Source organism: Syngnathus typhle, linkage group LG8, assembly GCF_033458585.1.
Source record: "Syngnathus typhle isolate RoL2023-S1 ecotype Sweden linkage group LG8, RoL_Styp_1.0, whole genome shotgun sequence".
NCBI lineage: Eukaryota > Metazoa > Chordata > Actinopteri > Syngnathiformes > Syngnathidae > Syngnathus > Syngnathus typhle.
Window position 1 is genome coordinate 2,221,045 of NC_083745.1, and position 17,580 is coordinate 2,238,624.

Consider the following 17,580-nt stretch of genomic DNA (forward strand, 5'->3'; position numbering starts at 1 on the left):
AACCTAAAATGAAGATCGGGCCGGGCTGGGTTGCGTATAGCAAACAATTGCGTATAATTGACGGCCATTGGAGTCGGGGAGGGAAATGTTTTTTGAATTGTAAAAACTAAATAATTCAATAAAAATCACTTCAGTATATGAAAAATTAGAAACAAAATCTGCGAAATGATTTTAGGGGTGACCCATGAGTATTTAAGGGCCCATTGTAGTAGAAGAAACATGATCCTTCGAACTTTGATTATTGGATACCTACTGTACTGGGGACATTTGGGGAAAATGTTTGTTCAGAGTGGCACCCTCTGGCTGACTAATGACATTCCAGTGCAATGGATGCATGGAAGCATAAGGGGCCTTTTTGTATGTACTCTATACCGCAAGGAAAAAATGAGCCTTTCAGGGTCACAGCAAAAAAAAAAAAAGTACAATTTCACAGCATGACGGCAAATTGACCCAAAATTATCACTTGAATTGATTGCTTAAATGCTGTAATGTGGAGAAACTTTTTTTTTTTATTGTATTGGTATTATTACATAACATACACCCGCAAATTCTACAAAAATTGCAAATGTGCAAAATTGTAAATGACACTTTCCACTCTGCTTACCCTTTATAATGGTGGATGTAATTAAAATGGTCTCTAATTAAACACATCAATTTAGATAAGAAAACTGAGCGACACTTTCCCCCTAATAAAACGATCAAGCATGATTAAAGCAAGCTACTAAAGCAAATGTTTGCCTGTTTTGGGCTTATCGCTGACATCCATTAGTATCTGGAAGCCAGATCAAACACATTGGCTTTAAGGTTCACTTGCATTAGGTCCGATTAAATTAATCCTCCACTTGAGCCAAACGCATGCCAAAACAATGCGGCAGTTTAGGGGGCGCCATATGCACGAATGAATGATTATTGGGGGGGTTTAGAATGGACTATCATTTATTTCTCGTCGTGTGAGGGCTCAATTTGGCCACTTTCGGGGGTTCTAAACCAGCAAGATCATTTTTAAACGCCTTCGCTCAGTCCTCCCCCCCACCTCCTCAGCTGCATCCTTTTTCCAATGTGGCTTTTATTCAGAGACGGCGATGATGACGGTGAGATGGTGAACGGGACACCTCGGGCTGACCCCTACCCGCAACAAAGCCAACTACTAGTCACTGTCTGGGGGCCTTTTTGTCCCATTCTTGTGTGCGTGCCCTCTGCGGAGCGGTCACGTTTTGTTTTGCGCCCTTTGATTGCGGCCACAAGGCCAAATATGGCCCCCTCGTCCCCTCAATATGGGCCCGATTAATTTTTCAGCTCAGGGGCCCATCTGTGGGGGTCGATCCCGTACGTCAGCTAAAAAGTCATAAATCTACTGTGCGTGTTCAATAGGAAGGGGTGAAAGGAGGGGGGGGGGGGGGGGGGTTAGATGGATGAGCTTATAAAATAAATAATGATGCAGCAGTTGCAATCCACAAACATCTCATTTTTTTAATTTAGCCCCCGCCAGCAAATCTTCCTGAAGCCAATTAGGCACAATTTTGCTTCTTTTTCGACTTTATTTAGAGGGAGAGCGGCAAAAAAGCCACGCCTCCCATTGGCTGAGCTACCGGGTCACGTGCTCCATACGGCCGTCCGTCTATTTGACAGCCGCGGGGTGGCTTGATGCCAGAGGGGGGAAAAGGGGGACACAGGGCGAAGGGGTAGAGGGAGAGAGAGAGGAAAAAGAAAAATTAGTATTCTCCTACCAGCCTCGCTATAAATCAATCATGGAGTCCTACGCGGTGAGCTGCAAATACGCCGAGCCGCACTTCCCGTCTTGCGAGGAAGATTACAGTCATTTCACTGACCAAGGGGGGTATTACAACAGCCCCCCGGACTGTGGCACGTACGGCGGTGGGCGCTACCAGCCTACGGCCGCAGCCCACCCGCCCGAGCCCGGCTACGCACCGCAGTCAACCGCCTATGAACATTCCTTGCAGGCGCAACCGCAGCAGCAGCAGCAGCCGCGGGAGGATGCCGAGCGGCTGCCGCAACAAGGTGCGCCTTTCCCCGGCTTCACCGAGCACGACGACGCCGAGGGGAAGGAGGGTGGCTTTCCCGAGATGTGGATGACGTGCGCGAGTAAGCCTGCTCAGGTGCAGAGGAGAATCGGTGCCGGAGGGGGCCACCAGGCTAAAGACAAGCCGCCAATCGTGGTCTACCCTTGGATGAAGAAGGTGCACATCGCCCACGGTGAGGAACACCATCATCCTATTCTCTCTGTCACCCTTTTTTTTTTTTAACACGTCCAATGTCATTTTGCTTTTTCATTTTATTTCTCCCTCTTGCCCCCCAGCATCTCATCTACACTCTCACTCACACACACACACACAACACACACCCTTAGTGTTTTGTCCATTTGGGAGCACCATTTCTTGTGGTGAGTTATTTATGATCGCAGTGAGTGTCAGGCAGAATTACAGCCGCTATAAACTTTTATGGCTCTGCCGCAGCTTGTGCGCGCACGTGAGTGTGCGCGTGCGTGAGTGTGCGAACACGGCCAGTGAACAAAGAGATGCGCGTTAATAGTCCAGAATGGTTTCTTAACCAGTTTGCCGGTCAACCGCAAATCGACGCGCTTGCATAATAAAAGTGCGCAAAGAGACGCACGCACGCACGCACACGTCCAAAATACCATCAGGAATAACTAACTGTGATAAAAATTGACCATATAATATGGAAATATCAATTCAAAGATTAAAAATTTAAGTAAAAAAACGTTTTTGATATACATTATGTACATTATTAAGTATTTCAGGGAATTGGGTTTTTTTTTTAGACGGGAAAAAATAGTTGTCAGTGAATGGGACCTATTCTTATACTTAAATACACGCACACACACACGCACGCACACACGTATGTAAACTGATTCGATATCATGACCAAAAACGCTTCATCTTTAGATAATAAAAATGTTACATGTTCAATCTCATAATATTAATATGGGAAATACTCAACATCCATGTCGCATGTTTTTTCCAATATCGTGCGGCTTTACGGATGCAGTTATGCATTTATTATTATTTATTATTTATTATTGCAATTTAGCCAAAATCCAATTCGTATTAATAAGAGCCACGAAATGCTGCTATTTTTAATTGGCCTCTCGGAATATGCTATCAAATAATAAATGTATGGAAGAATTTTTTTATACTAATGACGTCACACTGTCCTTTCGTGTCCCCCAGTGAACCCGAACCACCCTGGGCCGGAGCCCAAGCGTCTGCGCACGGCCTACACGCGTCAGCAGGTGCTGGAGCTGGAGAAGGAGTTCCACTTCAGCCGCTACCTGACGCGCCGCCGCCGCGTGGAAGTGGCGCACACGCTCTGCCTGTCCGAGCGCCAGGTCAAGGTGTGGTTCCAAAACCGGCGCATGCGCTGGAAGAAGGACAACAAGCTGCCAAACACCAAGGGGCGCAGCAAGGCCAAGAAAAGCGCGGACAAGGCGGCCATCCCGATGTGAGATTCAAAGGGGTTAGGGTCAGGGGGCTTTTGGACCCCCCCCCCCAAATGACGATCCAGGCCTACATTCCTCAAGCATCCATGTATTAGCCTTATATATAGCCTATAGTCTTGTCATTTATGTTCTGGATCTCCTGGAAGAATTTTGTTGTGGAGACAACAGGGTTATTTTTGTAATTATTAATATTATTATCGTTATTATTATTTCTACAGGGTAAAAAAACAAAACAGCATAATACAGGGTTGTATAAGAGTGAGGCAGCGTATTAGCTATACTTATATGCACATGACCAAAATAGCAAACGCAAAGATGACACATAAGCAACAAATGAGCACGCACTGTTGATTTTTATGTGCCAAAAGCAATAGCGTGCAGCACACACACATACACGCACCAACACGTGCACGCACGGACACGCGCACACACATACACAGCTGAGCTCCAAAAGGTGTTTGCATATTTGTCTCAGGGTTTCCTTACAGGGTTTTAAAGTCCATCCAGCAAAGAATAATACGTTTTTTTTTCTTTATTCCAGTGTGATATGCCAATTGGCCACCATAAGTACTTATCGTTTTTTTATTATGTGTATGTTTCATCGCATATTTTTATTCTTGGTAGCAGCACGTGTCGTTTTGTATGTGAGAAAGTACAGCAAAGGTATCCGTGTACGACTTTTATATGTGTGGAAAAAACATTTTGATAAAAAAAAAAAAGAACTTGGTTAAGTGAATAAAAAGCTTTACATGACAGCAGATTAGTGTCTCCTGCTCTCTTGCACACAAGATTTTATAATAAAGTAAGAATATACAAAAGTCTCAATTGCGTATGCGAATGAAATATTATTTGGTCCGAAAACGTTGGAAATAACGTCGAATTATAGCAATAAGTGGGAAATAAAAGATAAATGGGGTAACTTGTCGTGGCAACGTTATGTAGATAAATATGCAACGAAAGGAAAATAAAGATGTAAATATTAAAAGGGTTTTGCAAGCAAGTTTGAAAACGTTATGAGTATTCACAAAATAAGGACTATTTTTAAATGACGTAAAAACGTTACATATAATGTTGTACTATATGAATAGAAGCATTGATTAACCCAAGATCAACCAAGTTTGAAATCGACAAATTCATTGCATTTCACATGTTTACGTCAGAAAGTTCCAAATATAGCATGTTGGGAGCAACACAAGTCGCTCCTGGTGATGGTTGGTGGGAAATGAGCTAGTTTAATTGGAGGCTTCCGTTGGAGACAAATGGGCAGGAAAAGTCACGAGAGATTTATCAAAAAAGGATCGCGCACCGCAAACTGGCTGAGAACATTTGCGACAAATGGATCCAAAGTGTGACTTTAGGGTAAACAAACTGGAAACTTTGACACGGATCCAATTGTCTTAATAATCGCAGTATTCGACATCACATACATAAAGTATTTTCAATATTAAGAAGCTAAACGCGAGTAGAGACAAAAAAAATAGTACCTACTTGTTCTTTTATCCACCTTGAACTGTTTACGTGCTTTCCATTCATTCAGCTGTGTTGGAACAAGGGCGCCCTCTTGTGGTTCATTTGTCAACTGCATTTTAAAAGGAAAACAAATCAGCGCAAACGCACCAGTTTCTGATTTAAAAAAAATTAACAAGGTTTTCATATTTCTTACGAAAATGTATGTATCTATAATTTATACAATACAGCTCTCTAGTTTTATTGGGCGAAAGAAGAAAGGAAAATATACATTGAACATTTCCGGCCTTCAAGGGGAACGAATAATCTCGTTCAATGTTCCTCACCGGACCAAAGATTTCCGACGGACCAGTCGGTGTCCTCATACTCCCAAGAAGCTGAGTTGACCTCAGATTTGTATTAAAGTTAAACGTTTTTGTTCGTATTTAAAGACAGGAACTCAGAGCAAAATGTCTCTTGCAGCAGATGCCTTCGTGTCGCAAATGGCCGGTAAAGTGTTGCAGCTTTTGCAGTTTGGGCATGATGATGTTCGCGATGCTGCTAGCTCATGCATTGCATGCTGCAAAGCAAATAATAATAATAAAAACAATCGCAATAAATGCTTCATTGTAGCATTAGCAGTAGCGGTGAGTTTAAAGCTACAATGAAAGTCCTGCAATTCAAATGAAACATTTACTCCATTAGCAAAGTTTGGACTTAAACAATTGAAGGGTTTGACGTAACTGATAGTTCGGTGAATTTACCTGCAAAATTTGGTTTGCCGTAGAAGATTGTCAACTAAAACACCCAGTCTATTTTATGCGTGTATTATTAACTTGAACCACATCATCTAGTTGTCTTACGTACGTTTGTCTTGTTGCTTTTTGGTTTTGAATCTGTGTTGGCAATCATCCGTTCATTCCTGCTGCTCTCTCGTGGACTCGAAACACGTCTAAGGGAGCCATATTGAGTGAACTCTGACCTCGTCAAAATTAAACATTTTGGTTTTGACAAAGGAATCACTTGGATCGTGTCTATTAGTATTTAGTAGTAAATAAAATAAAATATGAATTTCTTGTGCTTTTGTTTTTTTACAGCTGCTGAGCCTTGGCCCGAGAGTGCAACCTTGTACCAGCCGCTTAAGGGTGTGTGTTTTTTTTTCTGCTGTATCACATAAAGTATAAACCTATCCACTGAGATCTTGCTCCATAACTATTGAGTATTTTTTCCTTTAGATTAATACCTGAATAAAATAATAACAATTATATATGTTGTGACTCGTGCAGAGGATCAGATTCTGCTTTCGGACTGCGCCTCATCCCTCGCTGTGCAGGTACATTTCTGCATTCTGGATTCATCTCGCTAGATAAGGTGCCCAATGAAGTGTCATCTGAGCCTATTTTGTCTCCTGTGCAGGCCTACCTGCGGATGTGTGGTCTGCCCGTGCAGGTGGTCTGCAAAGTCAATGCAGAGTACATGTCACCCTCCGGTGAGTTCGTGTACAAATGCAGTAAATTTCCTCATCAACGTTTTACGCATGAATGAATTGTGTTTTTACGATTCCTTTTTTAGGCAAGATCCCCTTCATCCATGTGGGAAACCAGGTGGTGTCGGAACTGGGCCCAATAGTGCAGTTCACTAAAGCCAAGGTAGATGGGGATGACGCAATCATTTTTGTCCTTTCATTATTTGTACGGGAAAAGTTAGAAGTCAGATTTTGGCACGAGTTCACAATGGTTAATATTAAGAGGACTCTAAAATCAGTACGGTATAGCCCTCAGTGTTAGCTGTGTCTTGTTTTATCTTTAAATCTAATTTACTTGTGGCTCTTTCGTATCACTTGAGGGTCATTCTCTGAGCGATGGCTTGGATGACATTCAGAGGGCCGAAATGAAAGCATACATGGAGCTAGTCAACAACATGCTGCTGACGGCTGAGGTATCATTTTTATCTGACTCGTATGCCATTGTGGTGTGTGTGTGTGTGTCTGGCTCAAACAAAGTTTTTCTTCTTCTCTAGTTATACATACAGTGGTGTGACGACGGCACAGCTGCTGAGGTGAGTCCTCTCTTCTCATTGAGCCTCTTCAAAATCCCATCTAGCCCTCCTTGACACATCTACATGGGCTTTAGATCACTCGTCCCAGGTACAGCAGCCCCTACTCGTGGCCCCTCAGTACCATCCTGGCCTATCAGAAGCAGTGGGAGGTGCGCCGGAAGATGGACGCCATTGGCTGGGGAGGGAAAAATTTGGAGCAGGTAAGCGATTATTATTACAACAATTCACATGACATAACATTAGGCGGAGCAGCCACACACTTTTATTTTTCTTTCTTTTTTTGTGTTTCAGGTGTACGAGGACGTGAGTCAGTGCTGCCAGGCTCTCTCGCAGCGCCTCGGAACGCAGCCCTTCTTCTTCAATAAACAGTATGTACTCTAGCCTGTGAGACACCATTTTGAGTTGAGTGAACAGATGCTATTCCTAAAATCACTTATTAGGAAAGAAAACTTTTAAGCGTAGGAAATTGTGCATATAGCACCGCCCTGTGGCAGAAGGCTGTAATTACTCAAACTCTCCCTATAACTGTTCACACTTCCCAAATAAAGGTATGCTAATTATTATGATTAATAATAATGATATACCTTCAGGCCGACGGAGCTGGACGCGCTGGTGTTCGGTCACCTGTTTACCATCCTGACCACTCGGCTGACCAGCACCGAGCTAGCCGAGCGCGTGCGGAGCTACGAAAACCTGCTGTCTTTCTGCAGGCGCATCGAGCAGATGTGCTTTGAGGATAGGACCTCCTGAAGGGGACCGACCACCACCATCATCTTCATCACACCACCACCACACATCTGTTTGTACATAACAGGAGAAGCTGGTAAACTGACCATTCACACCATTTGACTGCTGCTGCTTCTGCTTCTTCCTGGAGAGCCAGAAAAGAAACAACTGCTGGTCCCTAAAGGATTCCAAAAGACTTATTTATTATTATCATCATTGTTATTATGATTATATTATTATTACTAATAGCACTTAGTGTTATATTATTATATTAAAATATGAATATAAAACATGAATATAATGATAAAGAGTAATATTGTTTTTGTGAATGCAAAGTGCTTGTATAAAATAAAAGTGATTGCATTAAACAAGGAGTTTGCAGTTTCTTTTTCCAATTCATATTAGATAACAAGGTAATTTGTCTCCAGAAGAGGACTGTGACAATTATTGGTAAAAAGAAAATTTGTCAGGAACTTAACTCCACCCCACATAGTGCTGCACGAATTGCAGGTCACAATGTGACAAAATTCAAAATGTCTTGCACATGGACACATTTGACACTGTCGGAGATGTGTTACCTCGGTGTGCCCCCGCCCGGTCTGTGTTTCTGTCTCGCTGGCTTCCTCCCAGGTCAGCTCGTGACCTTTGAACTTCCCGCTGCCGAAGCAGTCTGAGCGATGGCCCCGTCGGGTTCAGAGGTCTTTGGCGCGGTAGCAGATGCACAGAGCAGGAAGAAAAATAAACACAGAGACAGAAAAGAAATGAACTTGTCGTTGATGACTTTGAATTTTACAATTATAGGTTGTTTTCAAAACACATGCTAATCACGCTTGGGGCTAGCTTGGGCGTCCTCAAATAATGGAGTGGTCCTTCCTCTCATTCAAAAAGATTCACGGCTGGAATTACTGTCAAAGGTGCACCGATTAAGGATGTGAATATTTATGGCTATGTAATAGCTTTGTGTTTTATTTCATAAATAAACAATAAATACACATTTTTACGTTATTATGCTGTGTTATGTGTCGATTTTTAAGAGGAAAAAAATCATTCATTCCATTTTGGGATGACGCTCTAATAGTTTGCGGATGCACGTTATGTAAAGTAGTTGTAGTGACATAATCCTTCCACACGAGGGCAGCAAAACCACACAACAGTCGTCTGGTGCCGCTCGACTACTGTACAATTAGCAGTAAAATGGATAACGACGTCAATTAATTACTTAAGTATAACTCTAAATGCTTGTTTGAATAACAGTTAAAAACAAAAGTAATGATTCAACTCTTTTACTCAGGTCAAAGAAAATTACACAGACAATGAAAAGGAGTTCGGGAAAACAGAACATGAAACATCCTGGGAGCTGACATCAAATCATGCTCTTAAAAGCACCACCATTTACAATAAAGAGTGTTCATTTTTTCATTTAATCTCGAGTTCCAACTGCTCACAACATGATTGTGACAACTGCCACCCCACCAAATGAACATTATCGTCTCGGTTATTGTTACAGCACTGACACGTGAGGAGTTGCTGATTATCACTTTCCTGATGTGAGCAGCTTCATGACGCAACCCACGGCAAACACACACACACGCACAGAAATTATAAATAATGCGTGGAGGTGTCATATTAAAGCAACACGAGTGTCTATTTTCACATTGCTGCTGTGTTTGATCCGAGTTGACGTGTAACACATGTAAACAAGTCTTCTGCCTTCCTAGGTTCCGTCTTCAGGGATATGCAAATGATTCCAAAAGAGAGAGGAACTCAGCGTAGATCTAAATACGTGGAAAAATGTCAGAAATGCGCGTGAGAATGAAGGCCGTGACATTAAGTGGGTCGACGAAAGGTCTCCGTGAGGACACGAGCGAGTGGCTTCACGCAAGACGAGGTGGCCGGAGGCTAATCAGCATCACGCGTCTTCGTTAACGCACCAGACTCCATATTGACTCAACTGGAGAACGAGCAGCGAGGTCATCAACACCGAGAGTAACGAATTTGAGATGATCAACACGTCAAATATCAGTTTCAATTCCTAAAGCAGCCCGTTTAGATAGCAATAAATTGGGTTTGAATTCACTGCACCTGCCATGAAGTGAGATAGATTTGCCAGTGATATGGAATTTCATCAATATCACCGTGTGTGTGTGTGTGTACGGGTGTGTTCTCACTCGCAATTTTATTTTTCAGTCTGGAGGGGAGATGTACTGTAGATTTGAGTGGAATAAAGAGATTAGCTGTGGTGTGGATAATCCTTTCCCTCCATCTCACACACACACTCACACGCATTCAGGTTTATAGCCATCAAATCAATCACGGTTGAAGTCAAACAAATCTTTACCGTGGCGAAGGCGCCTCATTGGGAAAAGTGTGCGACAGGGTTAAACCGTTCAAGGCTATTCTGCCGATTTGTTCTGAGCAACTCATTTTGCATTCAATTGCTGGTTTTGTGCGTGCGTTTGACACCCATTCAAAAAAGCTCCGAGAAGAGCCTTGAGTACCTCCAGAATGTTCCCCTGCAGAGAGGAATGACGCACATACGCTGGCTAATAGCATGGCATTGATTTTGAATGCAACAATAGCAAAGAAAGATGTTACAATCCACTTGTATCGAGGCAATGACGGTAGAAGCTTGCTTGGGAGAGGTCTTTTGACACTTAACAATAATGTCACGTCCAGTTTGATGGTTAGCTGTCATACCACATATAAAAAACTGATCCATCGAGACTCCCGTCTGCTAAAAACCAAGCACTTAGCCGCCGGATGTAAAACTCCCAAATATGTAAGAAATACAAATAATTGAAATGAAAAGAGACCCATTCGAACCAAGCCTGAATGACGTAGTAATTGATCTCTTAATGGTTTCCTAATGTAAGCGGAGCTTCCTGATGACAGGCGTCATGTTGGCGTGGCCTTTTCAACTCTCCGCACTGCGACCAGTCGGCGGTCTTCCCCGTGTAAACCGAGCGGTCCCAATGAAAGGGAGCTTATGGGGCAAAGTGGATTAAGGCGCATTAGAGGTTTTTCACTCAGACATCGCTACGAAAACACGGCCGAGCCGAGATGATCTCAGCGTAGACGTTCTGTACAAGAACTTTATTGATCTTGAGGGATGGATATACAAGACCACATGGCACACGAGTGATCACATCTACTGATCTTTATCAGGCCACAAAGTTCAAGGTGGACCCCACACATGAGTGAGAAGCCTTTTATTAGTTCGGAAATGATTGGCATTAAAAAAACGACTTGTCCAACCAGGCCAGGCTAACGTGTGCTAGCTAGCTTTGCTCGTTAGCCATCACGCCAATCTTTAGGAACATGACTGAACTAAGTTTGAGATTTGCTTGGCATGAGGAAGTTCAATCTCTTTCTTTGTTTATACCGTCATTTTCGGACTATAAGTCGCACCGGAGTATAAGTCGCACCAGCCATAAAATGCCCAAAAAAGTGAAAAGAAAAACATATATATGTATATAAGTCGCTCCTGAGTATAAGTCGCCCCTCCCCACCCAAACTATGACAAAAAAAACGCGATTTATAGTCCGAAAATTACGGTAATTCGAATGCATAATGCATAAGGAAGTTTTGATATTTATTCTTTCCAGCCATCATTCACTTATTTAGCATTTTTGTTTGTCAGTTCAAATATTAGCATAAAAGCCTTAGCCAACTCAAGCTAGCCCAATTATTTTTCATTGCGGAAAGTTATCAAACTAGGTAGTATTGTACATATATTGGCAGAAAACATACTTTTATTTTTTTTTACTTTAATGACTGTCAATCACAAATCGGCTGCGGTTAGATTTGTGATTGTACGTCGTCGTAATTTGTGTCTTTAATCTTCCTTAAGTCGGAGTACTTTTGCCACCTCAATTTCACATAACAACGGTGGAAGAAAGCGACGCAGAAACCCAGCTGGGTTGAGAAAGCCCAGTTTGTTTTCACACTGGCCTCGTGTGTTTTGAAAGCAGAGGGAAAGGTTTCAATCAACGCGGGTCAGCAAGCCCATCACGATATGAAAATGTGGAAAAGCCCACGTTGAACATGTTAGCCATCCTTGTTTGGCTGTAATCTGAGGTGTGTTTCATTTCCTGGACCTGTCACTCTCTCGCGGATGACCTCACTCTCGACGAGTGTGTGTGTGTGGCCTCAAAGACCGCAATCACACACGTAACATGGGCCGTGAAATTTAATGATCATGTGAAACGTAAAGAATGTGTGTGTATGTGTGTGTGTAGACTAAACACTGTGGCTTTACTGATTAGCGTAAGGGCGGGCAAACGTGCAATGGCCACTTGGAGTTTTTAAAAGGACAGATGAGTGTAATTGGTAACTTTGAAGCTATTGTAAATATTTAATTCACGTCTATGCGGTCTCACTTCAACAAAGCTAAAAGAAACGTGGCCAGAAGACTAAAAAGCAATCTTTTTTTTTTTATGTTTATGCAAAAGACTGCTTTGCATTTGAATTTTTTCTTCAACATCACAAAGAATGTCCAACTTGGACTTTCCATGCACACACATACTATAATTCAACATTAATGAGCTGGACACAAAAGGAAGAGGATGCTTCTATCCATCGTGTGTCTGTGGAATGTGCATTTTTTTTTTCTAACACAGCTGGAACAACAGAGCGTGTGCATGTAACGCGTTTCTCATGTTTATATTTAAACACCCGAGTCGAAAAAGTGAAATGCAATGTGTTCCATGACTCTGGTTGACTTCTGATTTCGATGTTTCTCATTGGAAATGATGAAAATAAAGATTTCAAAAGTTTCAGGGTCTTTTGGAAACTTTTTACACACACGTACACACACACACGTGAACGTGGGCCGCTAAATGATGCTAAGCACGGAGATCCTCTTAATGATGCTAATGTCATTTTTGCTACGCAAGATTAATGAGGGTTATTTATAGGCCATTAATCCATATTGAGTGGGACTGAAGAGTCGTGTGTTAATCGCACAACGCTGAACCCGAATGCAAAAATAAATGGATCGGTGTATGTGTGACAAGAATCACAACTTCTCGTCGTCTTCATCTCAGAATCAACGGAAAGCATGGGGAACTGGTGGCCTGTTAAAAAAAAAGTTATATCTAGCGGAGCAGTTTTTGGCTGTAATAACAATGTTCACCAGTAGACGGCAGACATAAGTCTAAACTATAAACGAGAAATATAGCGTCGGCTTTGAACACATTGGAGTTGACAACTCGTCTCTATGTTGTAATTCTCAAAATGAATTTCTCTTATTGTCACACTTTAAGCATCAACAGATTCTTAGAAAAATCACTGAATGGGCTTTCGTGATGGGGCAGCACTTTGTTGTAATCCTCCTGCTGCCTCTTAACAATCAAGTGTGTTGTTGTTGTTGTGTAGCTTTCAGGGTCGTGAGGGCCGCAAGCACACTGCACAGCATTCCAAAATCCAACGCCGGGAGTGGGAGAGAGATTATCTATCTCGGAGGATCTGACCCGAGCTTCTAATAACAAGTTTAGGCCGCCCCCCCCGCACCGCTCCCATCATTTCAAAACACACTCGCACACAAATTCGCATCGTCCATTCGTATTGTTGTGGAAACTTTTTAATTATTATATGAATGGCATGACAGTTAAAACGGGTAGAGACGTCGACGTGATAAAGTGAACAGATTATAATTGATTGATTTTACTATTGTTTGGGTTAGAGGAAAATACATTTATTGATTTTGTTGAGGCGTGGCTTTAGGGTTTAAGAGAACATGATTATAATGATTGATTTAGTTCGTTTTAAAAAATGAGCAGACACTTGACAGCAAAGTTTGAGGCTGCTTTTGCGTTTGTGCCTTGACTTCCTAAATTCCAACACACACTAAATTCACCACTATGGGAGCCATCAATCTGTAACACACCTCATTTTTACGATTGAGACAATTACCTTTGTTCTAACTTTCACTTTTGGAATTTAACATCTGCACAGACCCACCCTCGAGTCGTCGTGAGGAGGAAGAATTTTCTGGAACATTTTCCAAACTTCTTGCAGGCCATTTGGGACCACCCACAAAGACTTGAAATCCTATTCTGAAACACTAATCTAGGTTTATAATTCTAATATGAAACCTTAACCCAGGATCAAAACCCATATTTGAAACACTATTCAAGTCTTGAAACTTACATTCAAAAGCCTATTTTACCCAGCTTTGAAGAAAATGTCTTGTGTATGGTCAATTCATACAGTCGGTGTGCCTCAAGGCTCACTGCTCGACACCTTCTGTTTTCATTAGAGTAGAGTTCCAAACGTTTTGTACAGATTAAGATTCAACCTTCCACGTATTGTATTGAATTGAACCATCGTGGCACCTTCATGTACTTGAGGTCATGTTTTTACTTGATTGATATTCACATCTATAGTCAAAATAGTTTTCATTTGATAGCCTTGTGCATTGTCAAGGCGCCACTCGTGCAAAGCTTTTGCAAAGCATTAACATGACAACATAGAGGGGATTTTGGTCAACGTGGAAGAAGAGAAAGAGGATTTGGGACTTGTTCAAATGTCAAAAAGAGGCTTGAAAGCACTTTGGAAAGAAAGATTTGGTTCTAATAAGAGAAGAGCATCCTTGACCCAAATCGACCCACATAAGCTACACACTCTTAACTTTCTTTCCCTTTCATTTCTGAAAATCTGAATTCAAACCCTCATTTCAAACCTTAATGCAGAATTTAAACCCTAATTTTAAACAAGAACCCTTATTTGAATACTTAAGCAGATCTAAAATTTCCTTCCCCTCAAGGAAATCCGAGGGTATGAGTTCAAGCGTGTGTGTGTGTGTGTATGATGTGTTGCTACTGTTTGAATGGCAGGAAGCAGAGTGTGACTCAGGTCAATGGCACAGCTGCAAAATGTTTTACCGCCAGCGAGGCCATTTTTTTGTTCCCATATCACAATGCGGCTTTCGTATTTTTTTTTTCTTTGTCCGTCAGGTCAGCAAAGGTCGTTCCGTGATTCATGAGAGCGGACATACCAGGTGACTCATTCCAATGGATTACAGGTGAGAAGCCATCCAATCCCGTCCTGTCCTGTCTTGTCATAGGCTAATTATCACAAACAGGCTGCTGTTGATAATGTTGCGAACATGCAGGGCACAAGGTCAGCACGACGGGCTGCAAACCAAATTGAAAGCCTTATCTAGGCTAGAAACCCAAATTAAAAAAAATTAACACACATATCTGGGCTTCAAGCCTTCATTTGAAATCCTAGACCCTAATTTCAAACACTAACTTGAAATTCTAATCCAAAGCCTGATTTAAAATGCCAATTTAAAATCCCAACCCTTGTTTTGAGGTTTCCAATTTGAAGGCTGACTTAAAAACCTCAGTCAATTCTGAACACGGTTTGATTTCTTTCTTTATTTTGCAATTTGGTTTATCCAAACAAAGCCAGCTGGCCTTCATACTTTTTTGAATTTGAGCTTTAAAGCGAGCACGCAAACAAAATGCTGCCACTCCCAGCCTGGAGGACACTTGCAGGAAGTCAGAGCTTGTTTCCATGGAGACAGGAGGAAGCTCTGGCGGGACCTGATTTGGGATCGGCCAGATAAGACCAAGCGAAGTCTCCCAACAATGTTTGTTTGTACTCCACATTATCTTTGTCAGCACATTCACAGATAGAAAACCCCAAAACCCCAAAACTACTTTGTTATTCGACTTAAGTCGATTATTTGTACTTTGCACCTTCCACTCCTTGCTTTATCAAAATAGAAAGATGAGTGAGAATAGATGAATGTTGTTAGCTCCAAAAATTTAGACAATCCTTTTTTTAAGATGCTTCGAAATTATTTCAAGATGGGAAATAAATCCATATAAGGGAATGATTGGAGTCTCGTCTTTGAGTTCATCGTTATTGTGTGACTCTTGAGTAGGTCTGCGTCAGTTTCCTTTCGTACGCAACAATGAGGTGAGCTCACTTGCTTCAAGGAACACTTCCTTTTAAGATGGAACGTAAAGTGCTCTTGAAGATGACAAAGACTCGATTGTTTTCAGAGTGACAATGCTTTTTTAAAATTTATTTATTTGTTTGTTCATTTATTTATTTATTTTGGGCATAGGTAGCAAAACTATATATTGCAAAAAAAAAAAAAAAAAGATGAAACCATGACTGAATATATAAAATCGTAATTACGCATTTAAAAGTATTCACAAATAAAATGATTACAACTTTTTGTTACATGTAAAAAAAACTTTTTTTGGGGGGGTGGGGAAGAACTCTTGTTTGTATTCTTGGATATCTTCTACGTGCAGACCAGTTTTCAAGGAAATAATGTTTCCAAATCCTCCCCCGTTTTGCAACCATGCAGCCGCCCGCATGTTAGCGAGTGCTAAACAGCGAATGTTTGCACACGTCTGCATGTTTAGTAGCGAGAGCCGAGATTGGGTTTTCATGATGAAATTCTGCTGCAATTTGACGTCGGAGCGGAAGGGGGCTGGGAGGAAGGTGGGGGTGATGGGGGGGGGGGGTAGGTGTTAAAGCGGGAGGGATGGAAGGGAAAGCGATAAGGCAAAATGGCGGAAAACAAAACAAGATGGGGTGAGCGGAGAGAGGACATGAAAGCCATGACTGTGTGTGTGTTTTCTCCAGCGATTGTGTACGTGTGCGTAATTACACACTCCGCAGTGTGTACAGCTGCCGTTGCTGGCATCCTTGCACCGGCAAACCCTTCGAGGAGGCCGCTTGGATCACCTTCAGGCCATTAAAACAAGAGGAGGTTTGGGGAGTGGTGGTGGTGGGGGGGGGGCGAATTTGGCAAGCGGTAAGGCTAGGTTGCGTCATCAATGAAGGGGGGCGGTGGGGGACCCCTAACCCCCCAACTGATAAACATGAAAAGTGTTTAACCTTGATGCTCCATGTGGAGCAGCTGCACGGTCGAGCCTCAAAGAGAAACCTCCAGTGAGCTGACCTTGACTTTTTGGGGAGGGGAGGGGGGGTTTGTCGGGGGTTATCATTTATAAATGCATGTATGTCGGCGGGACTGGACGCATTTTTGATTCGGGTACTCGGGGACAGATTTAGCCGAGTGAATAAGTGGATTGAGTTGCTTTCAAATTAGAAGCTTCTGGATTCAGTGTTTGAAACACAGTGTGAAACCAATCATATTTTGGCATATAAACAACAAATTGAGACTAAGGACAAAGGTTTGTTCAACTGTGGTTGAAGTTAATGTAGAAAGACGTTTGCTTGAAATAACGCAACGTTAATAAGTATTATAAATATTTATATGATTTGTATTTGCAGGCCACATACCATGAAGGGTTGGGCCGGATGTGGCCCCTGGGCCATGAGTTTGGCACCTGTGCTTTAGACCAACTAAAAGCAGGTCTAAGTTGCGGTGCAGGTGTAACACAGGCAGACAGATTCTGCACTCCAGCAATGGGAGTGGTGGAGATTATTGTATTTCATTCATAAATATGACAAGAGCGTGCATCAAGCCCTCTGAGTCCTTGATTCGATTCAATTATCTGAATGTGTCATCGGGCTTCTCTTCAGATTTGTTGGTCCGTTCACGTCCACGCATGACGCAACGATGACGAGACCGTATGTAGCAGCACCCGCCCTGCATTCTAACATGAAACCTTGACGTCTACGAGGACCATAGCGTGAAGTTGAAAACGATCGGCAAGTTCCTCCGAAGATGCCTCGGGAGCAGGAGGCAGCGGCGAGAAAACAAAGTGTGAGGCGCATGTTTATTTGGCGCGCTCCGCCTCGGGCTCACTCTGCGTTTGCTGGGTGCCTTCATTTCAATTCAGTCATTTGAGAAGATAAAGGCGCCATTTCGTTCTTTCTCGCTAAACGGGGAGCTTGTCTTTTCTCACCTTGTTTGCCGAGCTAGGCGACCAATCAGA

General features: G+C 42.4%; 3 protein-coding genes and 1 long non-coding RNA gene across 7 annotated transcripts in view; 2 read left to right on the forward strand and 2 right to left on the reverse strand.

Annotated features, from left to right (window-relative positions):
- lnpk (lunapark, ER junction formation factor) overlaps window positions 1-5,866 on the reverse strand; it is a 49,034-nt gene extending 43,168 nt beyond the window's left edge. The window contains exons 1-2 of one of the 4 annotated variants that reach the window (XM_061285784.1): window positions 5,792-5,866; window positions 4,967-5,057 (exon numbers count right to left, since the gene is read on the reverse strand). In XM_061285784.1, the coding sequence (XP_061141768.1) occupies window positions 4,967-5,057; window positions 5,792-5,836 (136 nt within the window). In that variant the 5' untranslated portion in view covers window positions 5,837-5,866. The remainder of the gene's footprint in view (window positions 1-4,966; window positions 5,058-5,791) is intronic. The other 3 variants (XM_061285783.1, XM_061285785.1, XM_061285786.1) reach the window with 3 other exon arrangements.
- Window positions 1,655-4,303, forward strand: LOC133158533 (homeobox protein Hox-D4b-like). The gene is made up of 2 exons (XM_061285791.1): window positions 1,655-2,214; window positions 3,210-4,303. Exons 1-2 carry the CDS (start codon window positions 1,749-1,751, stop codon window positions 3,482-3,484), a joined length of 741 nt encoding a protein of 246 aa, XP_061141775.1. The 5' UTR covers window positions 1,655-1,748; the 3' UTR covers window positions 3,485-4,303.
- mtx2 (metaxin 2) lies at window positions 5,277-8,053 on the forward strand. The gene is made up of 10 exons (XM_061285790.1): window positions 5,277-5,434; window positions 6,022-6,069; window positions 6,211-6,257; window positions 6,341-6,413; window positions 6,497-6,573; window positions 6,770-6,862; window positions 6,944-6,982; window positions 7,057-7,182; window positions 7,274-7,350; window positions 7,573-8,053. The coding sequence occupies exons 1-10, from the start codon at window positions 5,395-5,397 to the stop codon at window positions 7,730-7,732; spliced, it is 780 nt and encodes a 259-aa protein (XP_061141774.1). The 5' UTR covers window positions 5,277-5,394; the 3' UTR covers window positions 7,733-8,053.
- Window positions 8,054-8,285: 232 nt separating this feature from the next.
- LOC133158538 (uncharacterized) overlaps window positions 8,286-17,580 on the reverse strand; it is a 52,511-nt gene continuing 43,216 nt past the window's right edge. The window contains exon 3 of the long non-coding RNA XR_009715233.1: window positions 8,286-8,408. This is a non-coding gene — a long non-coding RNA (uncharacterized LOC133158538). The remainder of the gene's footprint in view (window positions 8,409-17,580) is intronic.

Excerpts from the sequence above, each read along its gene's own strand:
- mtx2 (XM_061285790.1), top strand. The coding sequence starts at position 5,395 with ATGTCTCTTGCAGCAGATGCCTTCGTGTCGCAAATGGCCG. Across the intron at positions 6,258-6,340 it reads CCTCATCCCTCGCTGTGCAG|GCCTACCTGCGGATGTGTGG; the intron begins GTACATTTCTGC and ends TCTCCTGTGCAG. Across the intron at positions 6,863-6,943 it reads ACATGCTGCTGACGGCTGAG|TTATACATACAGTGGTGTGA; the intron begins GTATCATTTTTA and ends CTTCTTCTCTAG.
- LOC133158533 (XM_061285791.1), top strand. The coding sequence starts at position 1,749 with ATGGAGTCCTACGCGGTGAGCTGCAAATACGCCGAGCCGCACTTCCCG. Across the intron at positions 2,215-3,209 it reads GAAGGTGCACATCGCCCACG|TGAACCCGAACCACCCTGGG; the intron begins GTGAGGAACACC and ends CGTGTCCCCCAG.